This window comes from Pristis pectinata, chromosome 2 (genome assembly GCF_009764475.1).
Source record: "Pristis pectinata isolate sPriPec2 chromosome 2, sPriPec2.1.pri, whole genome shotgun sequence".
Lineage (NCBI taxonomy): Eukaryota > Metazoa > Chordata > Chondrichthyes > Rhinopristiformes > Pristidae > Pristis > Pristis pectinata.
In genome coordinates this window covers 5,432,555-5,457,905 of record NC_067406.1, presented here as the reverse complement: position 1 = coordinate 5,457,905, position 25,351 = coordinate 5,432,555, and the positions used below count along the sequence as shown (strand labels likewise).

The 25,351-nt window shown below is 47.2% G+C and overlaps 2 protein-coding genes across 2 annotated transcripts in view; one reads left to right on the top strand and one right to left on the bottom strand.

Annotated features, from left to right (window-relative positions):
- Positions 1 to 25,351, top strand: part of LOC127580023 (uncharacterized) — a 399,650-nt gene that overhangs the window by 201,047 nt on the left and 173,252 nt on the right.
- dok1b (docking protein 1b) overlaps positions 1 to 25,351 on the bottom strand; it is a 92,882-nt gene that overhangs the window by 14,262 nt on the left and 53,269 nt on the right. The window contains exons 2-3 of the mRNA XM_052038575.1: positions 16,371 to 16,673; positions 14,486 to 14,564 (exon numbers count right to left, since the gene is read on the bottom strand). Of these exons, the coding sequence (XP_051894535.1) occupies positions 14,486 to 14,564; positions 16,371 to 16,673 (382 nt within the window). The remainder of the gene's footprint in view (positions 1 to 14,485; positions 14,565 to 16,370; positions 16,674 to 25,351) is intronic.

Sequence of the window (25,351 nt, the reverse complement as noted above, 5' to 3'; positions counted from 1 at the left end):
TGCTGGAATCTGGAGCAAAACAAAAACTGCTGGAGGAACTCAGCGGGTCAGGCAGCATCTGTGGATTCAAAGGGATGGCCGATATTTCGGGTGGAGACCCTGCATCGGGACTGAGAGTGGAGAGGGGAGATGGCCGGTATAAAGAGGTGAGGGGGACGGGTGAGGCAGGAAGCTGGCAAGTGACAGGTGGATCCGGGTGAGGAGGGAAATGATGGGCGGATGGAGTCAGGTGGTGGAGGGAGAAGGTTAGAGTTGGAACAACTCTGCCCCATCACCTCTCTCCTCACCTGGTTTCAGCTATCGCCTCACCCCTCCCTCTCGCCTCTGTACACCAGCTGTCTTGCCTCCACACTCTCTGACCCGATACAGGGTCTCGACCTAAAACGGCGACTACCCCTTTGCCTCCACAGATGCTGCCTGACCCGCTGAGTTTCTCCAGCAGTTTGTTTTAAGGCATAGAAAGTGATAGGCCAAGTGGTATTAGCATAGATGGCTACTAAATGGTACGCATGGACATGCCGGGCCGAAGAGCCTGTTTCTCTGCTGTATGACTGTGACAATGACCAGAGACTTAACAAAGCAGTAGAGTTCACTTCTAGATGGAGAAAATTAAGCAGCAGAGCAGTGATGTTAAACTTGGTTAGGCTACATGAACAGTTCTGAACTCCACCTTGGGGGGAAAACCGATTAATTAGGATCAACAAACAATATACTGGAAGAACTCAGCATCTGTGTGGGGGGGGGAAAGGAATTGTCAACATTTCAGGTCGAGTCCCTGCATCAGGACTGTTGTGTTTCCAGATTAATGATTATACCAGAACTGTGGGTTTTCAAAGATCAGGAAGGATTCCTGCCAGTGCCACGCGATAGTGAAGGCAGGAATAGGAGGAGGTGGCAGATAAATGCGTGGCTGAGAAGCTGGTGCAGGAGGGAGGGTTTTAGATTTTTAGATCATTGGGATCTCTTCTCGGGAAGGTGGGACCTGTACAGAGAGGACAGGTTACACCCGAACCAGAAGGGGGCCAATATCCTTGCGGCGAGATTTGGTAGGGTGGTTCGGGAGGGTTTAAACTAGTTTGTGAGGGGGAAGGGAACCAGAGGAGTAGGTCAGAGGAAGAAGGGAATGGGGAAAAGTCAGATCAAACAGGTAGCGAGGCTTTGGGGAAGGAGAAGCAGAGTACAGGCTATAAAAGTAGTAAGGTAGATGGACTGAAGTGTGTTTACTTAAATGCAAGAAGTGTCAGGAATAAGGGGGATGAACTGAGGGCTTGGATAAGTATGGGGGACCATGATATCGTGGCTATTACTGAGACATGGCTGACGTCAGGAGAGGAGTGGATATTGAATATTCCTGATTTTCGGTGTTTTAAGAGGGATAGGGAAGGCGGGGGAAGAGGAGGAGGGGTGGCGATACTGGTCAGGGACACTGTTACGGCTGTGGAAAGGATGGATGTTGTAGAAGGATCATCTCTAGAGTCCGTATGGGTGGAGTTAAGGAACAAGAAAGGAGCAGTTACTCTACTAGGAGTATTCTATAGGCCCCCCGGTAGCAGTAGAGATATAGAGGAGCAGATTGGCAGGCAGTGTTTGGAGAGAAGCAAAAATAACAGGGTTGTTATAATGGGAGACTTCAACTTCCCAAATATAGACTGGAACCTGCTTAGTGCCAAAGGTTTAGATGGGACGGAATTTGTTAAATGTGTCCGGGAGGGATTCCTGATGCAGTATGTTGACAGGCCGACTCGAGGGAATGCCATGTTAGATCTAGTTTTAGGAAATGAACCGGGACAGGTGAAGGATCTATTGGTGGGTGAGCATTTGGGGGACAGTGACCATTGCTCCATTACCTTTAAAATTGTCATGGACAGGGACAGGTGCAGAGAGGACGAGAGGATTTTCAACTGGGGAAGGGCGAACTATGAGGCTATAAGGAGAGAACTTGGGAGCGTAAATTGGGATGTCCTTTTTGAAGGAAAATGTACCATGGAGATGTGGTCGATGTTCAGGGATCTTACGCAGGATGTTAGGGATAAATATGTCCTGGTGAGGCAGAAAGGAATGGCAGGGTGAAGGAACCGTGGGTGACGAAGAGGTGGAACGACTTGTTAGGGGGAAGAAGGTAGCGTACGAGAGGTATAAAAGCAGCAAGGTTCAGACAGGGCCCGTGAGGAATATAGGGTAGAGAGGAAGGGAACTTAAGAAAGGGCTGAGGAGAGCTAGAAAGGGGACATGAAAACGCATTGACTAGTAAGGGTTAAGGAAAATCCTAAGGCCTTTTTCCAGTACGTGAAGGGTAGGAGGATGGCTAGGGTAAAGGTAGGTCCGATTAAGGACAAAGGTGGGAGAATTTGCCTGGAGGCAGCGTAAGTGGGAGAAGTTCTCAATGAGCACTTCTCTTTCGGTATTCACCAAGGAGAGGGGTCTTGATGACGCGGAAGGGAGTGCTGGTAGGGTTAATGTTCTCGAGGTTGTAGATATCAAGAGAGGATGTGTTGAAGTTGTTAAATAATATTAAGACAGATAAATCGCCGGGGCCTGACGGGATTTTCCCCAGGCTGCTTCGAGAGGCTAGGGAGGAGATTGTTGAACCGCTGGTAAGGATCCTTGAGTCCTCGTGTCCACGGGGATGGTACCGGAGGATTGAGGGTTGCGAATGTTGTCCCCTTGTTCAAAAAAGGTAATAGGGATAAGGCCAGGGAATTATAGACCGGTGAGTCTCACGTCTGTGGTGGGTAAGCTGTTAGAAAAGATTCTAAGGGATAGGGTTTATGAACACCAAGAGAATCATGGACTGATTAGGGACAGCCCAGCATGGCTTTGGTGAAGGGAAGATCTGCCTCACAAGCCTGATAGAGTTCTTTGAGGAAGGTCACCAGGAAGATTGATGAGGGCAGTGCGGTGGATGTGGTTACATGGATTTTAGTAAGACGTTTGATAAGGTTCCTCATGGTAGGCTTCTTCAGAAGGTCAGAGGCCAAGGGATCCAAGGAAGCTTGGCTGTGTGGATTAGGAATTGGCTTGCATGTAGAAAGCAGAGGGTTGTGGTGGAAGGAGTGCCCTCGGATTGGAGGGCAGTGACTAGTGGTGTCCTGCAGGGATCGGTTCTGGGACCTCTACTTTTTGTGATATTTATAGATGACTTAGATGAGGGGGTGGAAGGCTGGGTTAGTAAGTTTGCAGACGACACTAAGATCGGCGGTGTTGTGGATAGTGTGGAGGGCTGTCGGAACTTACAGAGGGATATTTATAGGATGCAGAGCTGGGCTGACAAGTGGCAGATGTAGTTCAATCCGGAGAAGTGTGAGGTGGTACACTTTGGAAGGACAAACTCCAGGGCAGAGTACTGAGTAAATGGCAAGGTACTTGGCAGTGTGGAGGAGCAGAGGGATCTGGGGGTTCATATTCACAGTTCATTGAAAGTTGCCTCACAGGTGGAAAGAGCGGTTAAGAAGGCCAATGGGATGTTGGCTTTCATAAATCGCGGGATTGAGTTTAAGAGCCGCAAGGTGATGATGCAGCTTTACAAAACTCTAGTTAGGCCACACTTAGAGTACTGTGTCAGTTCTGGTCGCCTCATTATAGGAAGGATGTGGAGGCGTTGGAGAGGGTGCAGAGGAGATTTACCAGGATGCTTCCTGGGATTAGAGAGTATTGAATATGAGGAGGAGGCTTAAGGTGCTAGGGCTTTATTCACTGGAAAGGAGGGAGGATGAGAGGAGACATGATAGAGGTATATAAAATACTGAGAGGAATAGATAGAGTAGACAGTCAGTGCCTCCTTCCCAGGGCACCAATGCTCAAGACGAGAGGGCATGGCTTTAAGGTTATGGGTGGGAGGTTCAGGGGAGATGTCAGGGGGAGGTTTTTCACCAGAGAGTGGTTGGTGAATGGAATGCACTGCCTGGGGTGGTGGTGGAGGCAGATACATTGAACAGGTTCAAGAGCTTGTCGGATAAGGCATATGGAGGAGTGTGGGATGGGGGGATATGCGGGAGGAAGGGGGTTAGGTAGTGTGAGGGTGGTTTGATGGACGGCACAACATGGTGGGCCGAAGGGCCTGTTTTGTGCTGTATGGTTCTATGATTGAATTGTGTTTTATCTTTCTCCAGAAAGCTTTATTAAAGGAATTGATTGGACACTCTTGGAAGAAACATTTCCATTTGCAGGCTGGAACAAGAAAGAACAGCTGTGAAAATATCTGGGAATTAAGATTGCCTCTTCACTCTAGTCACAGACTCATACAGCATGGAAACAGGCCCTTCAGCCCTAACTCATCCATGCCGGCTATTGCCCAGCGAGCTAGTCCCATCTGCCTGTCTTTGGCCCAGAGCCCTCTAAACCTCTCCTGTCCATGGACTTATCCAGATGGCTTTTGAATGTTGCTAATGTGCCCGCCTCAACCACTATTTCTGGCAGCTTAGTCCAAATACACACCACCCTTTGTGTGAAGAAGCTGCCCCTGATGTCCCTTTTTAAATCTCTTGCCTCTGATCTTTAAACCGATGCCCCTCTTGTTTTTAGCACTCCCCTCCCTGGGAAAACGACAATATGCTTTCACCTTGTCTATGCCCCTTGTGATCTTATACACCTCTACCCGGCCGCCCCTCAATCTCCTATGTTACATGACCCACACCCCTCCATTCCCTGCATGTTTCTGTGCCTATCTAAAAGCCTCTGTTGTATCTGCTTCCACCACCACCCTTGGCTGCCTGTTTCAGGGAATAAAGTCCTAGTCTACGCAACCTCTCCTTGTAACTCAGGCCCCCAAGAGAGGACGTAGAACGCATACCCCACTGGGAGCGCCAGAGTCAAACTGGAGAGACTTGTTTAAGAAGCTGGATAAGGAGATGAAAGAGTGTGTTACAGCCTGGTATGGAGGCTCCAATGCACAGGATCGAATCCATCACCAAGGACCCTCACCATCCGGGATATGCCCTCTTCTCATTACTCGCATCAGGGAGGAGGTACAGGAGCCCGAAGACCCACACTCAGTGATTCAGGAACAGCTTCTTCCCCTCCGCCATCAGATTTCTGAACAGTCCGTGAACACTACCTCATTATCCCTTTTTTTGCACCATTTATTTCTGTAATTTATTGTCATTTTTATGTCTTTGCCGCAAAACAACAAACTTCACGTCATATGTCAGTGATAATAAATCTCTTCTGAGTACAGGTTAGTTAAAGAAAGGCAGGGACGGGTGGTGGCAAGCTTCTCGTGTAACAGACACATGCATGGTTCTGTACCTGAAATGTTTTGAAATGGATAACCTAAAACAGTTTCACGTACACCTGGGCAGTAGCCCAGAACTACGTTGCGTCATGCCTGTGAAGGGCTAGTTTAGGCAGGACACATTTCAACAAATGGAATGTGTTGTTGGGAAGAATGTTTAACAGCTGAATACGACAAACAAAAAGCATGCTAGTTCAGTAAATCATTACAGAGGCAATTGGAATATTGGGTGGAGTATAAAAAAAAAAGAAATTGTTATGATTGATTGGGCGTTGGTGATGGCTCACCTGTGTGCGAGTTTGGTTTGATTCATGGCTTAATGTACAAACTTTGGAGGCGGCACAGAGAAGGTTCATTATGTTGACTCAAAGTATGAAAGGCTTTTTTCCCCACAAGTTTAAGCAATAGTCTGGAGGTCCAGAAGAACGAGAGATGATTTACCAAGAAAGATAGTTTGCAAGGGGGCAGGATTGGGTTGATACAGAACATTTGTTTTATGAAGATGACCAAGTACAGAACCGAGGGCTGTAGTCTCAGGGTAATGGGTTACCAGTTAAGACCGAGATGGAAGAGTTACTTCACCGACATACTTGTGAATCTTTGGGATCTTGCACCCCAGAGGGCTGCCATGAAATATACTCCAGGTGGACAGGTTTTTAGACTACGGGGTGTCCAAGGTAATGGTGAACAGGTACGAATGTGGAATTGAGGCCAAAACAGATCAGCCATGATCCTGATGAACATTGAAGCAGGCTTGAAGGTCCAATGCGGACAACTCTTGTCCTCATTCTTTGTATCACCCCGAGGAAGTACTGGGAGCTGCTGCTCTGAAAGCACAATCCTGTCTGCCTAAAAGTCCGATAAACCAATTCCAATTCCTGTACGACACCTTCCGTGTAATCATAACACTATATTCTGCATTCTGTTACTAGCTCGATGCACTGATGTGATGAAATGATCTGTGTGGATGACATGCAAAACAAAAGTTTTTCGCTGTACCTCGGTACAGGTAACAATAATATGATTTACATATCCTTTTGTAGGAGACATTAAACAAAGGCCCCACCTGCCCTTTCAGCTGCTAGAGGAAGTGCTAGAGGCAGATACAATTACAGTGTTTAAAAGGCAGTTGGACAGGTACTTGGATAGAAAAGGTGTAGAGGTATACGGGCCTAATGCAGGCTTGATGGGCATCATGGTTGGCATGGAGAAGGTGGGCTGGAAGGGCCACATTTCTGTGCTCTACGGTCCTACGATGCGTGATCCCACGATATTATTAAAAAAAGAGGATGGGGTGGAATCGTGCCCTATGTGTTGGACATTATTTATCCTTCAAGCAACCTCAGTGCAACAGCTTTTTCACACAGGATGGTGGGTTTATGGAACAAGCTGCCAGAGAAAGTGATTGAGGCACAATAACAATGTTTAAAAGACCTTAGGGCAGTACATGGATAGGAAAGGTTTAGAGGGATATGGGCCAAATGCAGGCAAATGGGGCTAGCTTAGATGGGCATCTTGGTGGGTATGGACGAGTTGGGCCGAAGGGCCTGTGCTGTGCCACTCCACGACTCAGATGAACCGGTCACATATCTGATTGTTGTTTATGGAATACGCTGTGTACAATTGGCTGTTGCTTTTCCTGTGGCACTTCAGAATTACTTCATTGACTGTAAAATGATTCAGACATACGTCCTTTCTTGGGTCACGGACAATGCGCATTGGTGTCAGTACTGCACCGTCAACTTGGATCATGAACTCGAGTCATAGAGTCATACAGCACGGAAACAGGCCCTTCGGCCCGACTGGTCCATGCCGACCAAGGTGCCCACCTAAGCTAGTCTCACTTGGCCACGTTTGGCCCATAACCTTCGAAACCTTTCCAATCCATTTACCTGTTCAAGTGTCTTTTAAATGTTGTTATTGTACCTGCCTCAACCACTTCCTCTTGTTTGGCAGCTTGATCCATAAGACCATAAGACAAAGGAGCAGAAGCCGGCCATTCGGCCCATCGAGTCTGCTCTGCCATTCTATCATGAGCTGATCCATTCTCCCATTTAGCCCCACTCTCCCGCCTTCTCACCAAACCTGTTCCATATATGCATCACCCTCTGTGTGAAGAAGTTGCCCCTCAGGTCCCTTTTAAATCTTTCCCCTCTCACCTTAAACCTAATGCCCTCTAGTTTTTTGGCTCCCTTTCCCTGGGTAAAAGGCTGAATGCATGATTTTATCATGATTTTATACACCTCTATAAGGTCACCCCTCAGTATCCTATGCTCCAAGGAATAAAGTCTCCTGGCCAACCTCTTCTACAACTCACTACCTCTAATTCTCACAACATTCTCTGAATCTTTTCTGCACACAAGAGTCCCCAGAATGGTACTTAAATCCACAACCTTCAGAGGTAGAAGGGAGCTCTCTCTGGCTCTCTACAAATGTGCTACCGTTGTCAGCGAAGGGAACAAATCAAGAAACACAGAGAGAGTTGATTTATCGAGATTGGGAACATCCTAAAGTGACTCAAAGCTGATGTTTTTTTCTTTGGAGGTGCACTCCATAACGTGGGAAACATAAAAGCCACTTTGCACACAGCAAGATCCCATAAACAGCTCCAATAACAACCAGATAGCCATAGAACATAGAACAATTACAACACAATTCAGGCCCTTCGGCCACACAAAGCTGTGCCGAACATGTCCCCTACCCTAGAAATTACTAGGCTTACCCACTAGCCCTCTAATTTACTCAGGCTCCATATACCTATCTAACAGTCTCTTGAAAGCCCCTATCGTATCTGCCTCCACCACGCGTTGCCGCAGCCCATTCCACGCACTCACCACTCTCTGAGTAAAAAACTACCCATGACATCTCCTCTGCACCTACTCCCCAGCACCTTAACCTGTGTCCTCTTGTGGCCACCAATTCAGCCCTGGTGAAAAGCCTCTATCTACCCGATCAATACCTACTCATCATCTTATACACTCTATCAGGTCCCCCCTCTCCTCCTCTCTCCAAGGAGAAAAGGCCGAGTTCCCTCAACCTGCTTTCATAAGGCATGCTCCGCCATTCCATGGCAGCATCCTTGTAAATCTCCTCTGCAACCCTCTCAAGGGCTTCCACATCTTTCTGTAGTGAGGCGACCAGAACTGAGCACAATACTACCCCTCGAACATCACTGCAAAAGCAGATTAGGTGTTTGGTCCCGATACCATGAAGAACCATCTTACCCTTCCTCAAAGACAATGCCTCAGGACTTTTTTTCAATTCTACCTGACGGGGGCGGCAGATCCCCAGTTTAACATCTCACCTCACCTCACCCACTCCTAAATTTATACAGTTATACCTCCAACTGTGCAACCTCTGGCAACACTGCCTCCCTCAGCCCAGAATCAGTCTGAAATGGGACTGGAACCCATAACTGGGGGGCTCTCAGGGTGAGAGAGCCACGCACCCAGCCACCAACGAGGTCGGTGCAAGTGGGGCCAGCAGTGTTTCAGTTGGCAGCACCTCACCTCTCACCTCTGACAAGTTCTCCTTGAAGATGACAACTCAGCATGCGTCTCTATTAATAAGACAGGTCACCGCTCTGAAGAGTAACACACATTTTCCAGTCTGCTCTGGTTGGCAGTCAATCACTGACTAATTCGGATATTCAACGGAATCTGTCCCAACCCACATAGTCACTGCTTTAGCAGACAGTTCTTACACAGTACAAGCTAGGCTGTGGCAGAGTCATAGAGCCATACAGCACGGAAACAGGCCCTGCGGCCCAACTGGTCCATGCCGACCAAGATTCCCATCTAAGCTAGTCCCCATTTGCTTGCATTTCACCCATATCCCTCTTAAATCTTTCCTATCCGTGTACTGTCCCAAGTACCTTTTAAAGTGTTGTTAATGTACCTGCCTCAACCACTTCCTCTGGCAGGTCATTCCACATACGGACCACCCTCTGGGTGAAAAAGTTGCCCCTCAGGTCCCTATTAAACCTCTCCCCTCTCACCTTAAACCTATGCCCTCTAGTCCTTGATTCCTCAACCCTGGGAAAACGACTGTGTGAATTCACCCTGTCTATGCCCCTCATGATTTTATACACCTCCATAAGATCACCCCTCATTCTCCTACACTCCAATGAACAAAGTCCCAACCTGCTCAACCTCTCTCCATAACTCAGTCCCTCGAGTCCAGCAATATCCTCATAAATCTCCTCTGCACTCTTTCCAGCTTAATTACATCTTTTCCTACAGCAGGGTGACCAAAACTGCACACAATAACTCCAAATGCGGCCTCACCAACGTCTTGTACAACTGAAACATAACATCCCAACTCCTGTACTCAGTGCCTTGACTGATGAAGGCCAGTGTGCTAAACGCCTTCTTCACCACCCTGTCTACCTGTGACACCACTTTCAGGGAATCATGTACTTGTACTCCAAGGTCCCTTTGTTCTACAGCACTCCCCAGGGCCCTGCCATTCACTGTGAAAGTCCTACCCTCATTTGCTTTCCAAAGACAAATGGCTAACAATGAGGGAGACATAATTTTAAGGTGATTGAGGAAGGTATAAGAGGGATGTCAGGGGTAAATTTTTTTACACAGAGAGTGGTGGGTGCATGGAACGCACTGCCGGCAGAGGTTGTGGGGGCAGATACATTAGGGACATTTAAGAGGTTCTTAGATAGACACATGAATGATAGAGAAATGGAGGGCTATGTGGGAGGGAAGAGTTAGATAGATCTTAGAGCAGGATAAAATGTCGGCACAACATCGTGGGCCAAGGGCCTGTACTCTGCTGTAGTGTTCTGTGTTCTATGTTCAAAGTGCAACACCTCGCACTTAACTGAATTTGCCATTCCTCGGCCCATTTACTCAGCTGATCAAGATCCAAGATGAGTGGGTAATGCTCTCAGCTCAGACGCAGACAATTGTGGGTTTACCCGTTTCCAGCACAACACTGGGGAATTGAGCCACTGTCACAGTTACAGTCTTTCAGATGCCTGCCTGCCTCTTTCAAAGGGATACGAAGAGCTGTCCTCTTAATGCTACTATGTTCTACACTTGATCGACAACATACTCAGCACAGACATGGTGTGCTGTTACCAAAGGGCCTGATCCTGTGCTGTACTGCTCTGCTCCAAACCAGCCGAACAAGCAGAGACAGTAAACCACTGCCCAGTCCATCACCAGCTTGTCACTTCCTTCCATCCAGTCAATCTTCACCGGGCGTTGTTTCAGGAAGGCTGACGGTATCGTCAGGGTTCCTGTCACCACCCATCCACCCCACCCCACCCCACCCCGGCCCATTCCCTTTTCTCTCTTCCACCTTCTGGGAGAAGATACAGGAGCTCGAAAGCCCGGACGTCCAGACTGAAAGAACAGCTTCTTCCCCACTGCTGTCAGACTCCTGAACCCATCCCCTCTCTCACATCCCCTTCCCCTCCTCTCACATCCCACTTCCCCAGTGGTGCTGCCACGTTCTCGGACTCTTAACTCTCCCTCTCTCGGTTATTCCGCTATTGTCAACTCAGCGTTTCTGTCTGCACTACCTCAGTTTGCACTACTGTACTTTGTACCACTGTTGTTTCGCGCCCATCATTGTACTTGTTGTTGTATTTCTTATTATCATGTACACTGTTTACTCTGTGAACTTCACACGAGCGAGCGAATTTCATTACACTCTGGTGTATTTACCAATAACTAATCTAATATTCTCTGTTCTAAATATTGGCTTCCTGCTCTTCTTCAATCAACATCACCAAAGGCCAGATCATCTGGACATTTTCACAGCGCTGGTTGTGGGAGCTTGCAATGTACAAATGGGCTGATCCACTTTCAACCTCACTTTAAGAATTTCAGGGGCTGGAAAGCACTCTGAGGCACTGTGAAAGGCTCTGTGAAATTTTTAAAAATCGTTCTAATTAAAAACAATTTGGGTGCCTCAGTTACAAGGAGAGGTTGCGTAGACTAGGGCTTTATTCCCTGGAACGTAGGAGGTTGAGGGGTGACCTGATAGAGGTATATAAGATCATGAGGGGCACAGGCAGAGTGAAAGCACATCGTCTTTTTCCCAGGGGACACTGAAAACAAGAGGGCATAGGTTCAAGATCAGAGGTGAGAGATTTAAAAGAGACATCAGGGGCACAAAGAGTGGTGCATATTTGGAATGAGCTGCCAGAAATAGTGGCTGAGGCGGGCACATTAGCAACGTTTAAAAGCCATCTAGATAAGTACATGGATAGGAGAGATTTAGAGGGCTATGGGCCAAACGTGGACAGATGGTACTAGCTCGCTGGGCAACACAGTCGGTATGGACAAGTTGGGCCAAAGGGCCTGTTTCTCTGCTGTGTGACTCTATAACAGCACCATACTGCCCAAGCCAAGCCCTTACCCCTGCCTGCCCTGAAGAGTCCCCTGGCAACCATATCACGTTTTGGTGGCACAGTGGCGTAGGCAGGTGACTCCCAGCTTCTGTGATCCCAGTTCAATCCCAACCTCTTTCAATTTTTTTTTTGCAGAGTTTGCACGTTCCCCCTGTAATCATGCAGTGCTCCAGTTTCCTCCCAAATCCCAAAGACATTACTGGGTGGTACGTTAATCAGCTGCTGGAGATGAGCAGAAAGAGAACTCAAAGCAGAGGTGATGGGCGTGCAAGGGAGAAAAGGTTACAGTGAAATGGGAAAAGGGAGAAAGGGTTAAAGGCTCCAAGAACCAGCATGGACTCGATAGGCCAAATGGCCATCTTATGGAAATATGAAACTCTCTGCAGGACCAAAGAGCCTGGGTTTTGCACAAAAGATCCCATTGTCTTGAAGGAATGAAATGGTTGCAGGGGTGAGGGATTTTGTTCAGCTGTTAGGCTGGAGAAGATGGGTTTGTTCTCCTTGTAGCAGAGAAGGTTGAGGGGGGATTTGGTAGAGGGGTACAATACGGTGTATTGTCCTTCATCAATCTTGGAATTGAATTTAGGAGATGAGAGGTAATGTTGCAGCTATATAGGACTCTGGTCAGACCCCATATGGAGTACTGTGCTTAGTTCCGGTCACCTCACTACAGGAAGGATGTGGAAGCCATAGAGAGGGTGCAGAGGAGATTTACAAGGATGTTGCCTGGATTGGGGAGCATGCCTTATGAAAGCAGGTTGAGGGAACTCGGCCTTTTCTCCTTGGAGAGACGGAGGATGAGGGGTGACCAGATAGAGGTGTATAAGATGATGAGAGGCATTGATCATGTGGATAGTCAGAGGCTTTTCCCCAGGGCTGAAATGGTTGCCACAAGAGGAAACAGGTTTAAGGTGCTGGGGAGTAGGCACAGAGGAGATGTCAGGGGTAAGTTTTTTACTCAGAGAGTGGTGAGTGCGGGGAATGGGCTGCCGGCAACGGTGGAGGAGGCGAATACGATAGGGTCTTTTAAGAGACTGTTGGATAGGTACATGGACCTGAGAAAAATAGAGGGCTATGGGTAAGCCTAGTAATTTCTAAGGTAGGGACATGTTCGGCACAGCTTTGTGGGCCGAAGGGCCTGAATTGTGCTGTAGGTTTTCTATGTTTCTATGTTCTAATATCATGACAGCTTGAGAGAGAGTAAAGCAGAGGGAAGCTGGGCCCAACAGGCTCAGGGACCCGGGGATACAAATTTGAAGTGAAGGATTCAAGGAAACAGGATAATGGTCTGCAACTTGCTGCCTGCGAGGGTGGTGCATATAGGTCTATCAACAGGGAAGTGGAGACACACTTGAGGGAAAATGCGTTAGAGGGCTATGAGAATGGGACTGATGGGATTGCAATATCGGCAGCCAGTATGGACTCGATGGGCTGACTGGCCTCCTTCTCGGTTGGAATGATTAGAGTCATAGTCATAGAAAGCTCACCAGCGCCTCTACTTCCTCAGGAGGCTAAAGAAATTCGGTGTGTCCCCTTTGGCACTCACCAACTTTTATCGATGCACCATAGAAAGCGTCCTATCTGGATGTATCACGGTTTGGTACGGAAACTGCTCTGCCCAGGACCGCAGGAAGCTGCAGAGAGTTGTGGACACAGCCCAGCGCGTCACGGAAACCAGTCTCCCCTCCCTGGACTCTGTCTATACCTCTCACTGCCTTGGTGAAGCAGCCAGCATAATCAAAGACCCCACCCACCCGGGACATTCTCTCTTCTCTCCTCTTCCATCACACAGAATATACAGGAGCCTGAGGGCACGTACCACCAGGCTTAAGGACAGCTTCTACCCCACTGTGATAAGACCATTGAACTTATACAATGAGATAGTCTATGACCTCATGATCTACCTTCTTGTGACCTTGCACCTTATTGCGCTGCACTTTCTCTGTAGCTGCGACACTTTACTCTGTAATGTTATTGTTTTTACCTGTACTACATCAATGCACTCTGTACTAACTCAATGTAACTGCACTGTGTGATGAATTGACCTGTACGATTGGTGTGCAAGACAAGCTTTTCACTGTACCTCGGTACAAGTGACAATGATAAACCAATACCAATAGAGTTATACAGCAAGAAAGACCCTTTGGCCCAACTTGTCCATGCTGACCAAGGTACCGCGCTTGTCCCATATCCCTCTAAACCTTCCTTAACCATGTACCTGTCCGAGTGTCTTTTAAATATTGTTATTGTACCTGCCTCAACTACTTTCTGGCTGCTCGTTCCATGTACACACCACCCTCTGCGTGAAGAAGTTGCCCCTCAGGTCCCTTTTTAAGTCTCTCCCCTCTCACCCTACCCCTATGCCCTGTAGATTTTGACTCCCTTTCCCTGGGAAAAAGACTGAGTGCATTCACCCTATCTGTGCCCCTCATGATTTTATACACCTCTATAAGGTCACCCCTCAGTCTCCTACACTCCAAGATATAAAGTCCTTGCCTGCCCAAACTCTCCTTATGATCTCGAGTCCTGGCAACATTCTCATAAATATTCTTTGCACTCTCTCCAGATTCTATGATTCCACGAACAAGGTGGTTCTTCCCAGTGTCCTGACCAATATTTTTCTTCAACCATCATCACTCAGAATATCCGACTATACTTCAAGCACAAAGCTCTTTGAGATGCCCAAGAGATCCTGCTGAGTTATAATAACTATCTTTTTCCTGAAAATAAAAGCATAATCTGTCAACAACAAGATGAAGCTACAGTGAGTTGGACAAACTGAGCTCAATCACTAGCACGGCAGGAAAGAAATAAGTTCAACATGAGTTCTGCATTTATAAACCGTAACAGCCATCTATTTGCCAGCTAATCATTTGAGCTACCTTCCGATCGGGAGTAGTAGATGCTGTTCTCTGCCATCTCCAGAGGTTTCGCTGCACAACAGATGTCCACAGCAGGAGGCTACAATGAAAGAGACAAACTTAAATAATTAACACCCAAGAGCATCCTTGCGTTCAAAAAAGAATATTGCATAGAATAGTGGTCATTTAGTGGGCCTGATCTGTAACCAGAGAACGGAAATTCCATAACAGCAGTATGTGAATTTATTTTCAATTACCTTGAAGATCAAAAGCCCATCTCGGCGTAACTTCCTCTGCTGAGAGGAAGTTTCCTTAGTGTGTTAACATAAGCTAAAAACCAGTTGATATGATACCACATAGTAAGTTAGCGAGTTTGACATCTGAAGGATTACAGGACAATGGTAGCAAGGGTACCAAACTAGCAGAGAAAGTAGACAAGGCAAGTTGACAGATATACAGGGTTCTTGACTTCAGGAAGGAGATTCTTATGCGATGCTACTTCTGTTCGAATACTGGGTCCAGTTCTGGGCTCCATACTTTAGGTAGGATATCAGGGCATAGGCAAGATATACAACGTAGAACATAAAACAGTACAGCACAGGAACAGGCCCTTCAGCCCACGATGTTGTGCCGAACTAATTAAGTTCATGACATCTAATCCCTTCTGCCTGCACGTGGTCCATATCCCTCCATTCTCTGCACATCCATGTACCTATCGAAGAGCCTCTTAAATGCCTCTATTGTATCTGCCTCCACCCACCACCCCTGGCAGCACATTCCAGGCACCCACCACTGTGTGTAAAAACTTGCCCCGCACATCTCCTTTGAACTTTTCCCCCCTCACCTTAAATGCATGGCCTCTGGTATTAGACATTTCGATGTTGGAAAAAAGATACCGGTTGTCTACGCTATGCCTTTTTCAAAATTTTATAAACTTCTGTCAGTTCTCCCCTCAGCCTCTGCCACTCCAGAGAAAACAACCTAAGTTTGTCCAACCTCTCCTTATAGCACATGCCCCCTATTCCAGGTAGCATTGTGGTAAACCCCTTCTGCACCCTCTCCAAAGCCTCCACATCCTTCCTATAATGGGGCGACCAGAATTGAATGCAGTACTCCAGATGCAGCCAAACCAGAGTTTCATAAAGCTGCAACATAACTTCCTGACTCTTGAACTCAATGTCTCAACTAATAAAGGCAAGCACGTCGTACGCCTTCTTTACCACCCCATCAACCTGTGTAGCCACTTTCAGGGAGCTATGGACTTAGACCCCAAGATCCCTCTGTACATCAACGCTGTTAAGGGTCCTGCCATTAACTGTGTACTGTCCCTTTACGTTTGATCTCCCAAAGTGCACACCCACACTTGCCTGGGTTAAACTCCATCCGCCCATATCTGCAACTGATCTATATCCCACTGCATCCTTTAACAATTTTCTACACTATCCACAACGCTACCAACCTTTGTGCCATCTGCAAATCTTGGGAATTTTGGAAAATAAAAACCAACACAGCAACTGGGTAAATGTGCGCTGTCTTTTCCCAGAGGTGGGGAATCAGGGACTAGAGGGCAGAGATTTAAGATGAGAGGTGAGAGATTTAATAGGAACCTGAGGGGCAACTTTTTCACCCAGAGGGCGGTCAGTATATGGAACGAGCTGCCAGAGGAAGTGGTTGAGGCAGGTACATTAACAACATTTAAAAGGTACCTGGACAGGTACGAAGATTTAGAGGCATATAAGCAAAACGCAGGCAAATAGGACTAGCTCAGATGGGAATCTTGGTCAGCATGGACCAGTTGGGCCGAAGGGCCTGTTTCCGTGCTGTATCTAACTAGCTCACGACTGGTTCTTTCGACCCTATCTCAGTGAATCTCTGCACCACAATCACTGACACTTCTGAGACTCACCAGGAAAGCAATTTCACAGAGTTTTTCGAACCACTCTGCACTGGTTGACTTCTCGGCAGCGAAGGTGTACAGTTTCTCCTCTGTCTCAATGGTGAAGGCAGACATGGAGTCCTTCGGACACACCTCGTTTGGTACTTGTGTGATGCTGATGCAGTCAGAGAGCCGGATAATCTTTTTGTCCATTTTTTTGGTAGATTGCTTCTCGGACAAGTTGACCCCATCCTTGCTGTCAAAGAATTCCAGCCGGGAGATCCCAAACTGGCTGGCCGGATACAGGACAAACCAATTCTTCTTCCAGCTTTTCTGCAACAGGATCACAAAGAGAATGTAAGGAGCCATGCAAGGCACAATGTGGCCCATTAAAACCAACACCACAGCAATGAACGTCCAATGCAGTTACTTGGTCCTTCACTACAAAGAGGATCAATGAAGCAAAATTCCCAAATACATCTCTGATCCACACAGTAACACAGGAGCAGGTGGCCAGTTACTTCTCCAAACTTGTTCAAGGAGTATCAACTCCACTTACACACCTTCAGTGTTTAAAGTATTTTCTTCCCAAGTTTTGATTCTTAAATACAGTAGCATGATTAATTGAGTGAATATTTCTGGCTGCGTTTAATTTTTGAGTAAATAGAATATAGAACAGTACAGCACAGAACAGGCCCTTTGGCCCACAATGTTGTGCTGACATAGCTAATCCCTCCTACCTACAGAATGCCCACATCCCTCTATTTTCCTCTCATTCATGTGCCCATCCAAGCCCCCAATGAATTTGCCTCCACCACCCTATCAGGAAACGCATTCCAGGTTAGCGTAACGCCTTACAGCGCCAGCGACCCAGGTTCAATTCGGGCCGCTGTCTATAAGGGGTTTGTACGTTCTCCCCGTGTCTGCGTGGGTTTCCTCCGGGTGCTCCGGTTTCCTCCCACATTCCAAAAGGCGTACAGGTTAGGAAGTTGTGGGCATGCTATGTTGGCGCCGGAAGTGAGGCGACACTTGCGGGCTGCCCCCAGAACACTCCATGCAAAAGATGCATTTCACTGTGTGTTTCGATGTACATGTGACTAATAAAAATATCTTATTTTATCTCTCAGTAAAGAAACATACCCCTCATGTCCGTTCTGATCCTACCCTGTATCACCTTAAGGGCATGCATAAATAAATGTTTATACATCTCATAAATTTCTGAGTGAACATTTATTGTGCACAGACTAAGGGAGCTCGGGCTTTACTCTTTGGAGAGAAGGAGGATGAGAGGAGACATGATCGAGGTGTACAAAATATTAAGAGGAATAGATAGAGTGGACAGCCAGCGCCTCTTTCCCAGAGCACCGATGCTCAATACAAGAGGGCATGGCTTTAAAGTAATGGGTGGGAAGTTCAAGGGAAATATCAAAGGGAGATTTTTTACCCAGAGAGTGGTTGGTGCATGGAATGCGCTGCCTGGGGTGGTGGTGGAGGCAGGTACATTGCTCAAATTCAAGAGGTTACTAGATAAGCATATGGAGGAATTTAAGATCGAGGGATATGTGGGAGGAAGGGGTTAGATAGTCTTAGGCGAGGTTTAAAGGTCGGCACAACATTGTGGGCCGAAGGGCCTGTATTGTGCTGTACTGTTCTATGTTCTATGTTCTATTTCTCAGTCTGAATGTCAGAGAAATTCACAAACACTTCAAACTCCTGACAGTTTGCAAACCTGGAGGTACGGCTTGCTAGCAGTCAGAAAGCTTTAGGGCAGAGCTTGCTACATGCTGCAGGGAGCCCTGTACTGCTACACTAACCCCATCAATCAGGAGCCTGCTTCGGATCTTGCTCCAGGACAGTGTGTGTGGGCAGAGAAGTGGAAGGACTCGTTCTGTCACAGTGTTCAGCCAGACCGAATTTCAGAGAGGCTGGATGGAGGGGGCAGGCTGTTCCTGGTCCACTGATATAACAGCACTCCCAAATACCAACCGGCTGTCCAACTCCTAAACAAGCCCCACAGAGTACACAGACTTCCCTCAGACAGAGTCCAAGAGTTGCTCAGGAGGAGTATGGAAACAGCCGGCCGCTGATCTCGGAGACAGGCATCGATGACTCGGCCACATCAACAGAGCTCCCGATTAGGAAAGAACCTCCTATCCAAGACCTACACCCACAGCAACTCCTCTGGGAGCTCAGCACAAACAAGCCTCTGCAAGAACATCCCACTGCATTGCCACTTGATGAATCATACCCTTGTTAACGAAGGCATTTGACAGCCAGCATTGTAAGCCTTTGTTACTAAGACACGACTTAAAGCACCAATACTGTTAAAGGTGCAGTTTATCACAACCACTGTTTTTGAAACTCTTGCATTATAAAATTCTATGTGGTCAAACATTCCATTGCAAAATATCATCTGCCAACAAATTTCCTTGGAGCAGAAGAGGCTGAGGGGGGACCTGATAGAGGTGTACAGAGTTATGAGGGGCACAGATAGGGTACAGAGTGAAAAAGTTGTCCCCTTGGCAGAGGTATGTATAACCAGAGGTTTAAATGCAAGGTTTAGAGGGAATATTACTTCACCTGGAGGCAGCTGGAGTTCAGAATGCACTGCCTTAGAAGGCAGAAGAGGCAGACTCTCTTAAACACTTAAAAACCAAGATGACTACTTGAATTGCCAAGAGTGTAGGCGGTTACGGTCCAAGTACTGGTAAATGGCATTAGTATTGACGGTTGGCATGGACAGGGTGGGCCGAAGGGCCATGAATGATAGAGAAACGGAGGGCTATGTGAGAGGGAAGGGTTAGATAGATCTTAGAGCAGGATAAAATGTCAGCACGACATTGCGGGCCGAAGGGCCTGTACCGTTCTGTAACGGTAAAATGGCCACGTTGCGATTAGAATATTGCAAGGTCATTGCAACCAAAGACTGACTGGGAGATCGTTGGGAAGATGAAGACCAACTGGTGTCGGAGTTCAGAGCAAGACGCCACAGGCGAACACTGCCAGGCCACACAAGTGCAAAATTGTAGAGTGGCTACAAACCGCCCCCACCCTCCACAATACACACCCACTCACCGTGGAGGCTTGGGCTCTCTCTTCCCCAGAAGACGACGAGGGGGGTGTCAAGTAGAAATTTAAGACAGGGATGGCCAGATTTTTATTAGGCAAGGACATCTAGAAAAGTTAGCAGAGGGACAGGGTGGACAACAGCTTAAGGCAGCTACATCCTCCAGGAGATAAATCTGTACCTCATGCAAGTAAAGACATCCTTCATCACTCCCATCCACTCTTGATCTACCTCGTCCTGGCCCCTGCACCTTATTGTCTGCCTGCACTGCACTTTCTCTGTAACTGGAACACTTACACGGTAGTGTAGCGGTTGGCGTAACGCTATTACAGCGCCAGTGACCCGGGTTCAATTCCAGCCGCTGTCTGTAAGGAGTTTGTACGTTCTCCCCATGTCTGCGTGGGTTTCCTCCGGGTGCTCCAGTTTCCTCCCACATTCCAAAGACGTACGGGTTAGGAAGTGGTGGACATGTTATGTTGGCACCGGAAGCGTGGCAACACTTGCGGACTGCCCCCAGAACACTCTACGCAAGAGATGTATTTCACTGTGTGTTTCGATGTACATGTAATAAAGATATTTTATCTTATCTATATTCTGCTTTCTATTGTTTTTCTTTTGTACCCCTCAACATATGGAATGATCTGTCTGGATAGCACGCAAACAAAAGGTTCATTATTGTCACATATACAGTGAAAAACTTTGTTTTGCATGCCATCATTTCATCACATCAGTGCATTGAGGTAGTACAAGGGAAAACAATAACAGAATGCAGAATAAAGTGTTACAGTTACAGGGAAAGTGCAGTGCAGGCAGACAATAAGGTGCAAGGTCATAACGAGGTAGATTGTGAGGTCAAGAGTCCATCTTATTGTACTAGGAGACCATTCAATGGTCTTATAACAGCGGGATAGAAGCTGTCCTTGAGCCTGGTGGTACGTGCTTTCAGGCTTTTGTATCTTCTGCCCGATGGGAGAGGGGAAAAGGGAGAATGACCCAGATGGGTAGGGTCTTTGATTATGTTGGCTGCTTTACCGAGGCAGCAAGAGGTATAGACAGAGTTCATGTAGGGGAGGCTGGTGTCCGTGATGCGCTGGGCTGTGTCCACAACTCTCTGCAGTTTCTTGCGGTCTCGGGCAGAGCAGTTCCTGTACCAAGCCATATCTCGGTACGTGTGACAATAAAACAACTGCCATATGTTCACTACTTTAGGAGCTGCTGTTTCACCTGTTACAACATTGTTCACCCCACTGTGTGTTGAGTCCAGTAGATCCCAACCAGGGGAGAGAGGCCAGTTCCCACACCAGGTCCTCACCATCCCCGAATGACCCATCACCCTGCAGAATTGGAAGATGCTGGACTTGTGATCGAGAGGTCCATACAGATGATCCAAACGTTCGAAGTGTACAGCAAATATGGTCAAGTCTTAACTACCCTACAAGTCTCTCAGTTCACCAGTTAGATGGGTAATTAAATGCCACCCTCATCAGCAGCGCCCACTGCTGGATCAATAACTGGTTCCTTGGGCATTCCTTGCTCCCATCATTCCACAATTAACCATAGCGCTGGGCACTTGGAGTGGTGTGTTGCCTAGACTAGCCAAGAGTCCCTAAAAGGGCGGAAGTAAACCGGTTTCCTCCCACATCCGAAGGGTGTGCAGGTCACTTGGTTAACTGACCACTGTAAACCACGCTAGTGTGTAGATGAGGGGAAGAATCTGGTGGGAGTTGATGGGAAGCTGGGGAGAATAAAATGGGAACTTGATGGTCAGTGCACACTCAGTGGGCTGAAGGGCCTGTTTCCGTACTGCATGACTCTATGACCTGGGTTTTGAATGACAACCTGGTCACCATTACTGCGTCCAGCTTTCTCTAAATTCCAGATACATTTAATTTAACTAAGTGAATTTAAATTCTCCATCTACTCAGGTGGGATTTGAACTCATGTCTTTAGACAATTAGTCCAGAACTCTGGATTACTTGACCAGCATTCTGCAGCGTCAACAAATTCCCGGGACTCTTGAGTCGTCAAGGAATGGACCCAGTTTGGGATCTGGCCTTTTCCTTGGCACCAGAGTCAAATTACAGAATCCTGCCTTCCTCTAACTGTGCCTCATTCACCATGTGACTGCAAGCTGTCAATTGACTTCCAGAGGGATCTTGCTCTGAAGTCCATATCTCCCCGAAAGTGGCAACACACAGAGATAGGGTCGTAAAGGCGGTGTACGGCATGCTTGCCTTCATCGGTCAGGACATCAAGTGTAAGAGTCAGGAAGTCATGTTGCAGTGATATAAAACTTTGGTTAGGTCACACTTGGAGTATTGTGTGCAGTTCTGGTTGCCTCGTTACAGGAAGGATGTGGGGGCTTTGGAGAGGGTGCAAAAGAGGTTCACCAGGATGCTGCCTGGATTAGAGGGTATGAGCTATAAAGGAGAGGTTGGACAAACTTGGATTGTTTTTTCTGGCTGAGGGGGGACGTGATAGAAGTTTATAAAATTATGAGAGACGTAGGGCAGATAATCAGAATCGTTTTCCCGGGGTAGAAATGTCAAATACTAGAGGGCATCGATTTAAGGTGAGAGGGGAAAAAATTTAAAAGGAGATGTATGGGGCAAGTTGTTTTTTTTTAAAAAAACGCAGAGAGTGGGGGGTGCCTGGAACAGGCTGCCAAAGGTAGTGGTGGAAGTAGACACGATAATGGCCTTTAAAAGGCTTTTAGACAGGCACATGAAAGTGCAGGGAATGGGGGATGTGGATCATGTGCAGGCAGAAGGGATTAGTTTAATTTGGCGTCATGTTTGGCATAGACATGGTGGGCCGAAAGGCCTGTTCCTGTGCTGTACTGGTCTATGTTCTACGTATGTAGTTAACCATCACCGGTGATGAATCAAAATGCCAGTCAGGTATCAGTGGGGGTTACCCGGAATCATCTACCAAAAATTATGAATGTTTTTATTCAACTGATCTTCAATTCAAGAGAGAAATAGATTTTTTGTTAAATGCAGCAAACAACCACAGGCCCCAGCAACGATGTGTCACTACGGAGACAAGTTGGTTATTTTTACTATTAGAGTCATAGTCAGAGTTATACAGCATGGTAACAGCCCAACTTGCCCACACCAGCCCAGTTGTCTACTTGAGCAAGTCTATTTTCCCATGTTTGGCCCATATCCCTCTCACCCTTTCCTATCTAAATGTTGTAACTGTACCCACCTCAAACTCTTCCTCTAGCAGCTCGTTCCATTTTCCCCAGCACCCTCTGTGTTAAAAACTTGCACCTCAGATCCGTCTTTCCCATCTCACCGTAAACCTACACCCTCTGGTTTCAGACTCCCCTACCCTGGGGGGAAAGACTATGACCATCCATCTTCCCTGCAAGTCAGAACAGTCCAGAAGACTACCAACCAGCCCATTGAGAACATGCTAGCTCTCTGCAGGGCAATGCAGTCAGTCCCATTCCATGTAAACTGTGAGTAGATTTTCACTGATCACTTTCACACCCACTTCTCCCTCAGGCAGTGAGCCCAGATCATTAACACTCACCTAACTTTTCCTTTGCTACCTCACATGCCTCCATATCTTTTGCTGAAGCCAATGTTCCCAGTCCTTGTTACCATCAGCCAAAGTTTTCCCGGCCTCCCTTGTGTAAACCTGTCAGTCTTCTACACTTTTGTCGAATCATCCCTCAGCTTCCTCCTCTCTAAGCCCCAACTTCTCGAACCCAACATTCATTAGTCGGGGTATTGAGTTCAAGAGCCATGAGGTGATGTTGCAGCTCTACAGAACTCTGGTCAGACCACACTTGGAGTATTGTGTTCAGTTCTGGTTGCCTCATTATAGGAAGGATGTGGAAGCTTTAGAGAGAGTGCAGAGGAGATTTACCAGGATGTTGCCTGGATTGGAGAGCATGTTGTTACGAGCCAGGGTGCTCCTTCGTGAATGTCCCTTTAAGGCACCTGGACAGTAGAGTGTGTGTGTGTGGCGTTACCTAAGGACTGCAAGACTATAACTGGAGCGTACTGGTTGCACACAGAGTCAGAGAGAGAGAGAGAGAGAGAGAGAGAGAGAGAAAAAGAGAGGAAGAGAGAGAGAGAGAAAGAGAGAGAGAGAAAGAGAGAGAGAGAGCGACTGACTGCCGGTCTCTGTATCTATGGACGAAGAACAATAGCTGTGTCTGTCACTAAACAATCCATGTATGGATTTTTGGAGCAATCTGTGGTGTCCACTTTGTCGTTAACCTGTACTGGAAAGCAGGTGGTATATGTGGGTGGCCACGTATCGAATGCCCTCGGTGTGGCAGGTACTTCGGAACAAAGCAATAAAGATCATCGGTGATTGAGGTGTCATATGGGTTCCATCGTGGAACTTGTGGATTTTGTAAATTCTCTCTACAATCTATTGTGGTTTTGCAAAAGCCTTTGCTCATCGTTCTACCTGATGACTTGCTGAACTGAACTTTGAGAACTATTCCTAGACTTGGGGTTTGGGAATTTGCCACACACACACTTTGAGTTTATATTTTTGGGGTTAATGTTTAATATCTAACATTTTTATTTCCATTATTATTACAAGTAGTTATTAATAAATAGATTCTAACATTTATACATGGCTCATTGTGTTTCTATTGTTGCTAGTATGTAACAATGTCTTATGAGGATAGGTTGAGTGAGCTCGGGCTTTTCTCTTTGAAGAGGAGGGTGAGAGGTGACTTGATTAGGTGTACAAGATGATAAGAGGCATAGATCGAGTGGACAGTCAGAGACTTTTCCCCAGGGCGACAATGGGCAACATGAGGGGACATAATTTTGAGGTGATTGGAGGAAGGTATAAGGTGGATGTCAGGGGTAAGTTTTTTTTACACAGAGGGTGATGGAACGCACTGCTGGCAGAGGTTGTGGGGACAGATACATTATGAACATTTAGATAGACACATGAATAATAGAGAAATGGAGGGCTATGTGGGAGGGAAGGGTTAGATAGATCTTAGAGCAGAATAAAATGTCAGCACGATATTGTGGGCCGAAGGGCCTGTACTGTGCTGTAATGCTCTATGTTCAAAGAGTCAATCAGTTAATCAGCAGGGAATGGTTATTCTTCGCCACTTTCGGATCATAGGTGTTTGTAGAACAGTGCAAAGAAAGTAAGAGTACTGTCACCCATGGTATCACTGGTTACCACAGGGAAGCTTCATTTTTCTTACAAGGAGGCCATTCAGCCCATCGAGCCTATACTGGTTCTTACTGCATTCCCAGCAGCGCCATTTCCCCACCTACTCTCTCTTACACACCTATCAACTCCCCCTTTCCCACGCCAGATTCTACCCCTCACCAACACACGGGGGGGGGGCGATCGACAGTGGCCAATTCACCTACCGACCCGCACGTCTCTGGGACGTGGGAGGAAACAGGAGCACCCGGGGCGGGGGGGGGGGGTGCGATCCCACACGGTCACAGAGAAAACGTGCAAACTCCACACAGACAGCGCCGGAGGTCAGGATTGAACCCGGGTCTCTGGGGCTGTGAGGCAGCAGCACTACCCGCCGCACCACAGTGCCGTCCTATTTTGTAACTAGGGGAGATTTTTATGAACGGGTTCACACTGCCTGAGAAGGTCACTGGAAGTGGAGACAATTAGAAAAGTTGCAGGACTAAGGGCAGGAGGAAGTGGGACTAATCAGATTGCTCATCCAGAGACACTGACCAGGCACTCTCGGTCAAACAACCTCATCTGCTGGAGCATTCAGTAGTCTCTATATCCTCTTTAACCATCTTCTCAAGGTAATAGACTGACTATTGGGGAATTAGCAAATTGTGCCGAGATACAGTGAAAAAACTTTGTTCTGCCTGCATGCCATCCAGACAGGTCATTCCATACATCAGTACATTAAGGTAGCACAAAAGCAACGACTGGATGCAGAATATCGAGTTACAGTTACAGAGAAAGTGCA